The sequence below is a fragment of the Onychostruthus taczanowskii genome, unplaced genomic scaffold (genome assembly GCF_017590055.1).
Source record: "Onychostruthus taczanowskii isolate IOZ18803 unplaced genomic scaffold, ASM1759005v1 scaffold71, whole genome shotgun sequence".
NCBI lineage: Eukaryota > Metazoa > Chordata > Aves > Passeriformes > Passeridae > Onychostruthus > Onychostruthus taczanowskii.
The window spans coordinates 3,948,063-3,963,017 of record NW_024504898.1 but is presented as its reverse complement, the minus strand read 5'-3'; the positions used below and the strand labels follow the sequence as shown (position 1 = coordinate 3,963,017).

At 36.7% G+C, this 14,955-nt stretch overlaps 1 protein-coding gene across 1 annotated transcript in view; it reads left to right on the top strand.

Moving 5' to 3' along the window:
* Positions 1-14,955, top strand: part of GABRG3 (gamma-aminobutyric acid type A receptor subunit gamma3) — a 289,850-nt gene that overhangs the window by 146,644 nt on the left and 128,251 nt on the right. Inside the window, exons 4-5 of the mRNA XM_041422112.1 lie at positions 5,001-5,221; positions 7,556-7,638. Of these exons, the coding sequence (XP_041278046.1) occupies positions 5,001-5,221; positions 7,556-7,638 (304 nt within the window). The remainder of the gene's footprint in view (positions 1-5,000; positions 5,222-7,555; positions 7,639-14,955) is intronic.

Here is a 14,955-nt window from a genome sequence, read left to right as displayed (position 1 = left end):
CTTTCACTCATTTGTCACACAACTAAATAGGCAGATGAATCAATCACTGAACTTCCCTTTTAGTGGTGAGTTGGGCTGGAAAAAATAAGCTTTTATTGAAAATCACCTTCAAACTCTGAAGAAATTACTCACTTGTAACGTTCACAAGTGAATCAGATTGCAGACTAAATAAACAGACATGAACATTGATTTAATATCTGGAACATTTTCTACTGAAATACAGTATCTCAAACCCTTCTCTTTGTACTTCTAATCCAAGCATGACAGGGGCATAAAGAAAGAACATTTCTGGGTGTGTTCACCTGTTGTCTGTGGCTGAGTGCAATAAAGGGGAGACTCCCAGTCTTTAGAGATTTGCTCCAATGTCTCTCCTGTTTCTCCAAACAGCCCCTTCCCATATTCCCTTTTAAACCATAATACTTAACACTTCAATGACCGTTTGCACGTAACGGGCTCAACCATTATTCATTTTTCAAGCATACTTCTTACTGAATGGTTTGGGCTTAAATATAAAATCAAAGTTTAATGCTTATTTCCAGAACAGTTTTAGACTTACAAATGGGATTTCCCACTTCAGTGAAGTCCAGCTTCTTGGTAGCTGAAGGAGATTTTATCCCTTGCAACGTTTATTAGACTAGTTCCAAGCTTCTACAGACAATGGTTGTGGTGTGTTGTGGTGTGCTGGTATGTTATACAAGGGGTGTGGGAGGGCACGGAATTATTGTAATATAAACTGGACCCTAATTTTGTACCTATTTTCAGTTGAGTACCAGCCTCACACAAATGGCAGTAGCAGCTTTAATGATTTACAGTCTCACTCTACCACCGATCAAGATACAAATTCTAAAATGAAAAAAAACCTCAACAATTTCTAGTAGGCAATAGTAAAAACCTGAAAAGTATCATGCAAGAAATTCTTGCATTTTTTCCAAGGACAGGATTCTTGACATTATTGTTGCTGTTGTTGTGAAGAATTTTGAAAATGCAGAAAATGAGAAGGCTGCAGCAGAAGCAGCAAAGGAATACAACATTATTTATCCATAGTCATGGGCATCCATTACCTGACTGTGACAGCCTATTACATCATATTTTTCAGAATTAAAATGAGACATTGTGATAGGAGAAAACTGCATGTATTACCAACAATCGGTTAGCTACTCTTTTGACTGAAAAAACAAATGAAGATTTGGTTGAAAAGAATGCATTTTTCTCTGTGACTGCAGATGACTTAGACAATGGCATTTTCAAGGTGTTCACAATCATTAATCATTCCTACACAGCTGAAGGGCAAATAGTTCAGTGCTGACTCTTGATTATTTTCAAAGTACTAATGAAACCACATTAGGAATATTTGAAAATGTGAAAAAACAAAAGCAGAAATCAAGTAGTTGGAATTTTGACTGTCTGCAACTATTTGCAAGTAATACTGTTGCTGAATCTGGCTTGTAGCTTCTGTCCACTAATCAGTGAAAATTAAGTAGGTAAAATTGTCTTTAGTTTCTTGTTCTCTACATAACCATAAAACAGGAAAATACCATCTAATTTTCCTCATCTCAGCCAATGTTTCAGAACTTATAAAATTTGAATGGGAAGAAATGTTCTACTTGAGACAATTACTTGCATACTCTAAAGGTAAAAGGACCATAATATGCTTTCTTGGTTTTAGGAGTTACTTTTGGAAGCTGTGTGAGCATTGTCAGGTGTAAATTTACAATCCCATTTTCAAAGGTAACCTCATAGGAGGTGATGCAGAGGTTTTCAGTGACAAAATGTCACTTGTAATTTTAAGATGATAGTGTTTCTTGCACAGAAGTCTTGCAGGTAGAACAATCTGTCTCTTTACATGATGAAATGTATAAGACAATGCATTCATTTAAGGTTAATTTGCAAAAAAAGTAGTGATGAGAAATTCCTTGGTCATAAGTAGCTATGCAACATTGGGGAATAATAAAGAAAAAAAAGACATTTCACACAAAGATACACTGTAGCTGCCTGAAATGAGGCTTTATATTTTCATAAAATCAAACAAAATACAAATAAAATTATTACATTTTAGTGGGAAATTAATGCCTTTTTCAAAGTTTGGCTGCTCTCCAGTGAATGCATCCAGGCACTTTGTGAATATGTGGTAAAAGTAGGAAAATCTTGGGTCTGTTTAGGTAGCATGGCAAACTAGGTGCCATTAAGACAAGAAAACTTAGTGACAGAACATTTTCCTGTACATGACCTCAGTATTTCATGTATAAAGTGACTTATTTGCTTAGTTAAAGACTTCAGAAATTCCAAAGATTAATGTAGGGGATGTACTGATATAACATTCACTTCTAAAAGGGATTAAGGGTGAGACTCTCAATTCAGATATTAAATGGAAATGTGTATTTATTTTTCATGAAAAAATTTTGGGTTTGTAATTTCTACATTCTGACTGAGGACGGTAAAAACTTTAATTTTTTTTTTTTTAAATAGGGTTAAAGTTTTAAAAAGTCAATGCAACTAACTTCAACCAACTTTAATGACTTTTCTTTTAAAAATGTTCCTTTGTTTTTTATCATCTCAGTTTGCCAAAAGAAAATGCAGGGTGTTTTTCAGTACTAATTAACTCTAGAAGATCTGGGAACCATTTAATTTGAGTTGAAATTTTTTTATTAAGGCAAATGGAGTGGCCCATTCTACAGGTATTTTGAATAATGATCATAGGTGGCATGTTCTAGTTGCAGCAATAAATGACAAAGATGCAAAATGGGAGTTGGGCAGTGGTGTTAGCATCACCCTGTTTCTAGGCTAATGTAATCCGCTTAGCCAGAATAGTTTACTGGAATAGAAACCACAATGTTACATTTACACTGCTGCTGGGGCCCAATTTGCTCAAATGTAGCTGCAGTACCTTCTCATGGAAATGTATTAAGGAGCTCAGGGTCTTTCCTTTCTTTTGGCAGAGTAGCAATCCTGAATAACTTAAATCCTAAAAATCATTAAATATGAATGATATACTAGAAAAGAATTATGGTTACTCCTAAATTTAGTCAAAATGAGCCATTCATATAAAATAAGCTCAGATGTGAATATCATGCAAAAACTTATCCTGTGAAAAGACAGCACTGTCATTAGCCAGCTGTATACACACAGTCTTTGGTTCTATAAATACAGATTCTTATATGTGGGCTAAGAAAAGCAACTCTACTCACTCAGCATTTGGAGAAACCCATAGACATGTCTGGCATATTCCTCTCTACAGTAGCTGAATCTGCCAAACACTTGTCACTAGACTTTCAAAGGCTAAAATGCAATTGATTTAAAGAAAGAAGATCAGTGCTCTGGCATCTAAAACCTGGTAAATTAAGGATGTTCTTTCTGAATAACAGAGGTACACTGTGTACATTACATTACATGCTTCAGATCTGTGGAGATGTCATCCACATGAAAGAAAAGTCTCTTCAGATTCAAATCTATCATCTTCCCTGCAAAAATAATGCTAATAATACAATGAGAAATAGTAGTGAGATAAGCTGTGAAGGAAAATGATCCTTATTGCCTTTGGTGGCTAGGCTTTAATTCCTGAGGTAATCTACTGCGTGGTGTTTGGATACCTGGTAGCACCACTTGTGCACCTTTTGATCATTTATCATCTAGACATGTGAGGCCCAGAGTGTGTTTTGGACTTGGATTACAGTGCCAGTGAATTGGGTTTCCTGGTGTTATAACATCAGCTTTGAAGGGATGGCTTGCCAAAAATGTAACAGCACAGGAGAAACAGGTGGCTCTTAGCAAAAACACTGTCCTCAATTCAGACTGCAAGCTCTACTAACTGTCTATAAAGAAAAAAACCCAATACTGTTGAAGCAATAGACAGAAAGAAGTGGATTAAAAGCAAATTCAGGGTGGTCAAAGACATACCAGACTTTATATATAGCCCTAATTACCCTTTGTTCAGATATACCAGGAGTGCATCTACCAGGGGTCCTAAAGAGATGTTTTCCTTTGGGTTATTCCCAAGCCCTGTATTAGCCTCTGTTGTAGAGCACACACTTTGTGTCACATCAGCAAACATCATCCTTGTCACAGACCTGTGGTATTGGGAGGGTATTGCATGACAGACTCAGGTGGCTGTTTCCCTGTCGTTCAAAAATAGAGCAGTCTATTATTCATTTTTCCGTCTTTGAAAAGAGGAAGAGGAACACTAGCAAATGTAGCATGACCTTTTCCAGCCTCCAGTGGCTTGAATTCACAATTCAAATACAAAAGTAAAATACAATTTCTTCCATGGGGTCTTAAATGCATAAACCGTTGTGTTTATGTGTTCGCCTATATAATGTTGTCTGCCCATGTGTACTTTAATTTCTGCATTTATATGTACTAGGATGGCTTACCTACAGAAACAGAATAGTAAAACATGGAGTAAATGGAAGGACAAATTTCATGTAAATTAAGGTATTAGCATATTCAGGGATGAGTGTTCAGCTCTTAGAATCAGGGTCTGTAAAGGAGCACATGCCTGCCTTTTCATTCTGCTGCAGTGTGGCCTGAGAAAGAGTGGCTGAATAATTGGTAGCAAATGGGAAAATTAATTTATTGCATTTACACAACCTCTTCCCTAAAAAGCATCGCTGTAATCAGGGGAATTTACCATTCTCTGTCTTATGTGTGTTGGTCCTGTTCATCTTTCATGTCTCTTATCAGCCCTATGACAAAGAAGTCTCTGTAAATTGTACCTTCTAGCTGTGGCTTTTCAGAGACAATGAAAAAGAATGTGCTAATGCTGAAATTGTTATGGCACAGGACTAATGGAAGTGAAATGTTTGGCATGTTTCATTAAGCAGCTAGATATAAAAATAAAAGGGTGAAAAAAATGGAAAAAAATATTCCTAAGGCATTAGAAAAAGAAAAAAGTTCTATTGGCCAGAACATACCCTGCTGATCTACACCAGAACAGACCTTATCAAACACCAAATAGTGTGAAATGTGGAACTGACTTCAGTTGATGTATCGTGCTTTCTTTGCAGGAATATCAAATTGATATATTTTTTGCCCAGACGTGGACAGACAGCCGTCTTCGCTTCAACAGCACCATGAAGATACTGACTCTGAACAGCAACATGGTTGGTTTGATCTGGATTCCAGACACGATATTTCGTAACTCTAAGACAGCAGAGGCTCACTGGATCACCACCCCCAACCAGCTCCTCCGCATATGGAATGATGGCAAGATCTTGTACACCCTCAGGTGAGCAAGGTGCTGGGCTGAAAGCTTCTCCCACCTCTGGTGTATCTTTGTTCTCTTGTGCTGTTTTCTTCCTGATGCATATGTGGCCACAATTTACAAATACTTAATTATTCAGGCATAGGTACTGCCAAGTTTAAAAAACAAAGTCTTGTCTTTCTATGAAAGCAACCTTGAGAAATAGGAAATATGTCTGTCTAAATTGTACAAGCTGGGGTTTTTAGTGCTTGTAATAAAATCAGGAATATGTAGTCCCATAAAACCTGTCAAAAGCCTTTTTGATCGGAGTTAGATGCAGGGCTGGATAAAGCATTTTTAGATTCATGCTAATGCCAATACTTGATTCTTCAAATAAGTCATGCTGAAAGATAGTCTGTCACATCTCATCACGAGGGTGAATTGCTGGAGGAAAGGCTTTTACAGTTTTCTAATCTTTATGATAAAATCAACTCTATGGTATTAGAAATACTGTATATATTTGCATTTTAAAAAGCCTGTGGAAATCAAAATATATGTTTACTTGTGGAAGAGATGAGCTGTTCAGAAGGGAGTTTTGCCATAAACCATGTTCCACAAGGGAAACTGTTTTAGAGATGTGCCTTTCACGCTACATTTTCTTCTGTGATTGTGTTCAGCCCTCTCGGTGCACCTGAGATGGCTGATCATGCTTGCAGCTGCTGTTGGGCTTCAATACAAAGTCTTTGGTAAACAATAAGAAAGGAAATAAACATCTGGAAATGCTGTTGATATTTTTAGTGCCCTTTCCTTCTTAGGCTTGCTCTACTGTGAAGAGCTCTTGCTTATTTCAGTTACCTTTAGCTAAAGAGTTTGGGGATTAAGGTGTCAGCTCCAATATTCACTTGGTTGGGTTATTGGGTTTTTTCTCAGGAGATTTTGATTATGTGTTTTGTTGGTTTTTTGGGTTTTTTTCCTATTAAGTTCTGTTTCAGTATTTCAGGCCAAATATTTACATTATAGTAGTTAGACTTACATACCTCTCACTAAAGAAATTATTTGTTGAATGGACTACAAAATTTGTCTAAACTAGCTAAAAGTAAGTTAATACTTGACTCATTGGAGCATTTCTTCATCTTTCGTTGTGAAAGATGTTTTGAGTCCTTTTTGATCACTCAGGTCGACCTCCTTTCTACACAGGAAAAGCTGTTAGAGTCATCATTGTTAACACTGTGTAATTCAACCCAAATTTATCTGACCTAAGTGTCAGGATTGGTATGACATGGAAGAGGTAGCTAGTGTGTGCCCTGGTGCTGTCAGGTGTTGATGGGTGTTACATGTACAGGAGGAAGTGTACAAGGTGTAGTCATGCTCCATACCTCTCCATCTTCTTCCCTGCACCTTTAGGGTGTGAATGCCCTCCTGCTGCAGCACTGCAAATCCTCTTCTAGTGGCAGTGCAGTAATTTAATAATAAGTCAATTTAATTCAATAATTAAATTCCTCACAGGTGACCTTTTCCGAGACAGAGTTTTTCTCTTTTTTAATTTTTTAGTTTTTCTCTTTTTTAATTTTAGTTTTTCAGAGTTTTTAATCTTTTTACTTAGTTTCCAAAAGGAAAAACCCACATAGCCTGCATGCATGAATTGTCATGAAGCTGTGTCGTATTTTTTAAAAAAGACTGTACAACAAACTAGCACTTAATTCAGTTTCCCTGAGTAAGTATATTCACTTTATAGGCTATTAGACTGAAGATTATTGATTTTTATAGTAATTTTAAAATTGGCTGTGTTCGTATCATAGTTTGTTTTAGGGATGTCATGTAAAACCAGCTTTCAGGTAGGGATGAACATGTTTCTGCTGGTCTGTTTGTTGCATCTGTACGATAAAAATGGCATATAGACATTTATTAGGTTTTGGAGAGACAGCCTGAAGAAATTGAAAGAATTTTAAGTTCACACTATAAGTGCACATGGAGAATATTTTTATAAGTTTCTCTCCGAAGTTCAGATTTTGTGGAATTGCATATAACATGAGCCACATTTCCTGTTATTTTTGTAAAGAACAGTTGTTTTCATCTCAGAACCTTCGATGGTGAATTGTCTAGAGAAACACATATGCACAGATTTCCTGGGATCCAGAAAGTCTTGATGATGTGTGTGAAATTATTTAAGATAATACTCACTGTTTTGTGTCAGGCCAACAAACAATCTGCAAATATTGGCTATTGTCAATAGCCAACAGTCTGCAAATACGGTTCTTTCCTTTCAGGCCTTACTTATGGATATCAAAGCATTCTTGCATGATGTTTAAGGTTGCCCTGCCTCCTCCTCTGGCTGTTGCCTGTACTTCACACAGTAACAGAGCCTTGGTTTCTTCACAGGCTTACCATCAACGCTGAGTGCCAGCTGCAGCTGCACAACTTCCCCATGGATGAACACTCATGTCCACTGATATTCTCCAGCTGTAAGTGCTTCTTTGGTGCCTTATTCCTGTGTATGCAGGGGCATGAGTTTAATTCTGATTTCTGTCAGGTTGGTCAATTGTTCCATAACCAGTATAAGTTTAAGTTTGCTCAAATATTTAGGGAATTTTTGTTATCCTGTCTTGAACTTCTGATCAATGGACTTACGACATGAATTCTCCTGTAGATTTACCCTGTTATTTTTTTTTAGAATCAGACTTTTTAGCTGATACTATAGTCACAAATTCAGCAGATATTTGTACCAGTCTGTGCAATGTTAACTTATACAATCACTTGACATTGCAAATGAGAATTGAAACTACATTTTTCTGGTGGAGGTGCACAGCGTGGGGACATGCCAGCAATCTCTGAACATCTGAGTTTATAGCACATAGCCTGGTAATGCCTCTCTGTTTCATAGTAAAAGTAAATGGTGCAGCTACTGTAAATCTCATTTTCCTTTTATTGCTCAGCTTTGCCAGCAGTCCCAATGTTGTGTTGTATGTTGTGTTGCTGGCATATTTAAAACCTTCCTAATGGACAAAACAAATACATGGGAAAATGTATGGAAAACAAAAGTCAGGTGAGTTAATTCTGGGGTCCAATATTACTCTAAGGAGTTATCTTCATACTGATTCATTTAAAAAACTTTGCGAGCTGTCTGCTCATAGGAATACCTGCACAGTTTTGTAATTTAAAACCACACAATGCAAAGGTTTTAAGAACATTTTTAAAAGGATCTCCACAAAAGATTTTAATCTTGACAGTCTATAAGACTCAGGATATGTGTTCTTCAGAAAGTGAAAGGAAAATGTATTGTTTTGTCTATCTATTTAGAAACAAGATTATCTCCCTAATCCCTTTTAAAGTGATAGAAGAATAACATTATTGAATATTTTAATAATAAATATGCTATTGTGATGGTATATATTTATGTTTATAAATATTATACAAACTGTGATCCACAATCACAAAACAGATTTGAATTTCTGATCCAGGATGTATTTTCCTTTTTACCCAGGAAATTTATTTATTTTTTTTAATCTGTCATATAAACATCTCCCTTTCCTCCAAAACTCTACCACTATGTTGCCAGGTTTTGGTTTTTTGTATGTATTAGTGAATCTGGGCAGAAATACACAATTGTGTGTTTAATTCAGGTGTGTGTAATAGATGCATATTCAACTGAACAAGAGGCAGATAGCTCCTGAAGGAGCTTTCCTGCTCATGAACACTTGTCACTGAACTCTATGCACTTCAGCTATCTTTAGTTACTACATAAAACTGCTCTTGTGGCAATCTGCTGTTGTTTTGTTGAAGTGCTGGGAAAGGTTTGTGAACTTAAAAATCAAATTCCAGAGATTTAAGGAAACCTACTAAAATTTTGGTTGAAGTCCAAAGATACCACATAAATTTGAGTGGTCCTGTGATAGCAATATCCAAAGAAAGTGAACTCTGATAAACAGAAGACACTTCAAACCTTGCATTCCCCAATACCTAGACAGTTGCTAGCTGGAAGTAAATTATGCTCTCTGGTTTTTTATTGAAAGAGAGAGGATATCAGTAGGTACTTCAGCAGGCTCTCCTCCATGGCAAAATTCCAGATTCATTATGTATTACAAATGTTCCTCCTAATTTTGATCTATTGGCTCATAACACTTATGACCTTTGAATGTACATGTGTTTCCATCAGATATGTACTACAGTCTATGGAGATGGAGATTACATTGGATAAAGCAGAATGTGAATGTATTACAGTTTCTGTGTGTGATCTTTGTAGTTTCTTTCCAGGTGGAGGATCCTGAAGAGGAATGTTAAAATAATATTTTATAGTTTTGTCAACCTTTTTAGTCATGTTGACAACACGGGTTTATTTCTTTAAATTCATACTAAATTACATTATTTTTTCCTTTAACAGTTTTAATGCTGCTATTACTATCATACAGGACATCTTCTGTGTGATTAGTTTGTTACATAACTCGCCTGTATTTTCAGTCTTGTGTACATTCACAGCAGTCTCTAGCTAGACAGCACTCAGTGGGACTCAGGAAGTGAATGACTGAGTGAACGCATGAATGATTTATTACTGCCTTCTGTGACAAGTTTCTGAAGGGACAAGCTGATTAGGGATTCCAAGATGTATGTCTTTGAATAAAATAATAACCTTTGTAGAATTCACAGCTCAGCTCTGCTTTCCCCTTCATCCCTTCTGTTTGTTCCTCAGCACACAGACAAATCTTTGTTGTTTCCATTGTAGGCAGGCACAAAGAAGTACAAGTTTCAGGAAATATTCCACACACCTTTGCACACAGATGAACTTTAGTATTTGAAATTTCTGACTTATTATATAATAATTTCCCTTGATATTTCAGAAATATGAAACTCATCTTAAATTCCTTCTAGAATATTTACCTCTAGTACCGGCTAATTTGCACCCTAACCCTGTTGTTACTCCAGGGACAGTTGATATTCCCTCAGTGGGAATATTGAGCTCTACTTCATCTGGTTGTCAGGATGAATAAGATGAAAACAATGGCTTATCAAAAGGACCCATCTCAGTGTGCTAACAGTAGTTAACACCTACCCCCTTCCTCTGGAGAATCTTGTTCAAGAACAAGTTCTTAGAGCTCTCTAATTTCTTTTACAGGACTTAAAACTATTGAGGTAATCTGAAGCTCTTCACCCTGTGCAGGTTTTGTATGTGGGGTGACATGAAGAGGTGACTCACCTGACATATCAGGCCTTGTGGTCAGTGTGTGTCTGTAGTTGCTGTTCTTGTGTAGATGTGTGCTCTGCACGCTGCTTATGTGAGAAGTTGATCCCAGTAACAAAATGCAGGGCTGCTGTGCCACAAGACAATTTGTGTCTGTTCCATGCACCAGATTGGTTTTGATGAACCACATGTGCCGAGCAGGATTTCACCCTAATGAGCTACAACAAGGCATGGTATGAATGTGCATTTCCCTGTAAATGTGAAGAAAGAATCAACGCTGTGACTTGACTGCAGTGGAGCAATCTTGGGTAGATTTTGCTCTGTCTGATCACTCTTTCTTCATATGGTTTTAAAGTACTATATGCAGCTATGTAAAAAAGTATTCTGATGCTGTCATTCTTCATTTGGGTTAATTTATCCTCCTGAGCCAAGGGAGGCTGCTGTGCTGCTTTTGGCACTCAAATAGCGCATTAAACTGTCTTGGTTATCTCTATTCAGCATTGATTTGAGCATTTTGGAAATACTCTCAGGATGCTGCCATCAAATTTAGTTTATTGAGGTAGTTAGGATTCACATAAACTTCAGGAAGGAAGAGGAGGTGTTCTGTCTGAAGGATTATACCAACACAAGAAGAAATAAATAAGACACAAGCAACAAAAGGCAGACTGGGAATGAAAAGTTAAGCACATTAATTGTGAAAGTTCTTCTATAGGGAACTGTGGGTGCTCAAATATTATAACAACTCACAAGTGTTTGAACAAAGCACTAGAACAACAGTACATTGGGAGCCATCAAGCATAACAAGATCACTGTAGTAACAGCCACTACATTTTATTCTGAGGGGTAAGAGCATTACAGATTAAAGAGCAGGAAAAAGGGGTTGTATGGCTAAGCTACTTGAATAAATTCTTCAGCATTAGAGTTATCATGTGACTGTTTTCTAGCTAGCTTACATGGTTTTAGTTTTCCTTTTTCAGTCAGTGGTGAAACTGTTGATTGTTCTGGATTTTCTTAATTTGGGAGGACTAACCATGCTGTAAGTTAATGTGAGAATGTTTGCACCCAAAGCTGTGTAACAGTTAATTGTTTGAGGTCTTCATTTTTTTCAGACCAGCAGAAACCTCCTCTCCCCATACATGTACTCAGGATTAACTTGACACTCCTTCAGGTGACAGCATATGAAAGCCATGACAAAATGAAGCTGACAAACCCACTACACCTTGTTTTGAGCATCTAGTCAACTAACTTTTTAACTATGTCCGAGGAGGTTTGTGGTGGGAATGTGTGCTAGCTGCATACCTGAGGTCTGAAACAATCTGTAAGGCCATGCCTGGGGCTTTACCAGATGCAGTAACAATGAGCTGCAGTGCAAGATGCCAGAAAATAAAAAAAAAAAAAATGTGACCAAATTGATTAATGGGTTTTCACTGGTTTATTTTTCTTTCTGCTGTTCTGATCAAACTGCAGATACAGTTGTTCATTTTTCAAAGCACCTTTGACTTAGACAAGAGGAATTATGGCACCCTTTGTAGGCAATTACTGATCTGCTCCCTAGTGAGAAAGTCTAGTGTCCTGAGCTGCCCATTGTTGGAGGATTGCTGCAAGACAGGAAGAGGTGGGCATGCCCAGACTGCCATTCTTACTGCAAACACCAAAATACTTATACAAAGGTTCACAAAGAATTCAATTACCTTTAGTTAATTTAAAATAGGAGAAAGCAGGATTTCCAACTATTGATGGTCCAGTTTGTTCAGTCAGGACTTAAACAAAATATTTTTTGCCTTTTAAATGTTAGAGTTGTTTTGGGTATTTTAAAGTGACATGCAAAAGCATAGCAAGTATTGCAGGGAAAAAATATGGAAGGAAATGTGCAATGCTTTTAAAAGAAATTTATCCAGATCTAACATAGTGCTTGAAAGGAATAGATCCCATTTTTCTAAATATAAACTCAGTTCAATCAAATGTTCCCCCTTTGAACATGAAACCTCTTATGGATATGCAATCAGTACTTCGAGCCTTGTATCATTAATTTCTAACACAACTAGCTGTCATCACCCATTTTAATATGTTTCTCCTAGCCTAGAAACGTAATTGCTGGTTTTGTGGAATGAGCTGTGCTTTGTTTCATCTCCTTTGTCATCAGCAGAGTCATTAATACAGTCTGAAGGCAGAAATTTACTTCTGATGAAGAACAGGCCAGAAGGAGCACAGCTTAATGTTCATATCTCAAGAGGAGTTTCATTAAAGATGCTGGGAAGGCATTGTAATGTGCAGAAAGAACTTTAAAACAGATCTGAATTTTCATCTGTGCTTTCTGTAATGGTCTGAGCCAGATCATGGGGCGTCAGTGGAATTCTCGAATCCAGTTCTTGTGATGAGCGTATTTTAGCTATTGTCACTTTTTGCTCCTCTAGGAAGGTAGGAATATTTGTCTGCATCCATCCTTCTCTTCAGAAGACCATCTTTTTCAGAGAACAGTCAATATAGAGAGATCTTATAAAGAAGAAAAAAGAAATATATTTATGGAAAATTTGTCCTTTGCAGTTTCCTCCCAAGCTCTGTATTTAGCATATGACTTTTGTCATATATGCCAATTAATGAACATAATATGTGAAGCATATCTGTGACACATTCCTCCTCCTATTCATCTGCTAATTCTTCTCTTACATAGGCATTTCCACATATACTTGTTTCGTTTCCCCTCTTTTAAACTGTTTTAATTACACATTTTTTTTCAAATAACTTGGCTAGTGTGCAAGACAATCTTCAAGGAAAATTTGATCATCCCAAAGATTTATGAGGTGTGCATGACTCACTAGGGGTCTTCTTTGCCTTTGTTAACATTGAGCATTAATATTTCTAAGCATTTTTTCCTGAGGTACCAATACCTACAATGACACCAGGATACAGTGAATTTAAAATAGGTGATAATCTTATGCAATTTCATTTCGTCATTCCAATAGCTTTTCTGAAGGTATTCTGCTACTGCATTGCTCATTTTTAACTCTCCTAAGGTTTCATTAAAATTCCCTGAGGATGTTTCTTTTTTTACCTAAGTTAGATTTCTTAGGAGTATTGTACTGTTTTCTGGGGAGTTAATATTGGAATATTTATCCGATTCCTTGACTACTCACTACTGACTAATTCACTACAACTTTTCTGTGTGTGACTCAATAAATTTCTCAATACATGAGACACTGCATTAAATATCTTTAGATTTTTATTACTCTATTTTATTGCCAAGACAAGACTCATAATAATTATTACAAGTTAATTTTTATTGCAAGTTCTGCTAACTTTTATCTAATTTCTCAAATATGATGTATTTTATGAAACTGTTCAAATTCACCCATGATGTTAGTACACTCAGTACTAAAATTATACTCTCTGCATCAAATTTATAGTAGATTTGTGCCAAACTAGTGCATATTGTAAGTATTATTTTGGCATTGCTGTTTCTGTTAGCATTGTGTCTCATTGTTTAAAGTATATTAGTGGCACCTTTTTAAATATTTATGGCTATATGGTTCAATGCTGGCTCCTAATTTATGCAACATGTTGTAGTGAAAGTGTACTATTGATGTTGCATCTGATAACCACTAGTACATAAATTATATTTCTTTGGTAAAAAAAGCAGTGAAACTTCCCCAGTATAATGTTTTATGCTGGTAGCAGACCAAATGTCTCTCTCCTTTTATAGTGAAATTTTTCTCCACAAGATTGAAGGCTCCTCTGGAGAGGGAGCAGCTGCCATTACTTCCAGTGAAAATGAGACCCTAGAGTAAAATTACAGTAAGTGCTAATTAGTGAAGCCTAAAATGCTTAACTCATGATATCTTGAGGCCAGCACAGTCTTCTAGAGACTCTGGATTGATGGTAGGCTATTCCAGGAACCTGGCATCTGCCCCAGTTTTGCAGCAGTCTTCCAAGGATCCTCGGTGTCTCTGTTTGCCCTGCACAATTGTCTGAGGAAGATGGGATGCCCATGTTATGAAACAAACTCTCTAGGCAACCTGCTTCAGAGCAAAAAAGGGCTGTTATTCCTGGATCTCAAATTTAATATAGGTGATTGTATTTCAGGGATAGGATCCCCCAGCTCTTACTTATGTTTATACAAGGAGACTGGAAGTCTTGAAAACCCCAGGTGCAGTCTAGCCTTTCGAAGAAACCAGTCCAATTTTTCTGTATTTTCTGTTAGTAAAATTAAAAAAAACAAAACAAAACAAAAAAAACCCAAACAAACAAAAACAAAACAGCCTCAAAAGAATTTTAGAAAAGACAAAACGTGCCTGAGAGCCAGTTATTTTTGGCAAGAATATATGTAGCTAAGTTGGTTTCAGAATACAGATAGCTAAGTTATGGTGTCAGTAGAAAATAAGAGAAAGTGCTGAAGCAAGACGTGGCTGATTGCATATCTGAAAGCTGAATGTATCAGCAACAGGCCCTGGAGTCTCTGCCATGTGATAGCCATTGTTAGTTCCCATGATTTCATCACAGATCTCAAGATATTCAGTGTGTATTTGAAGCTGAAAACCCTTCAAGCATCTCATCATGTGCCAATGTGAGTCTATTCTTTTTATCTTTCTTTTAACCAGACATTTGACAT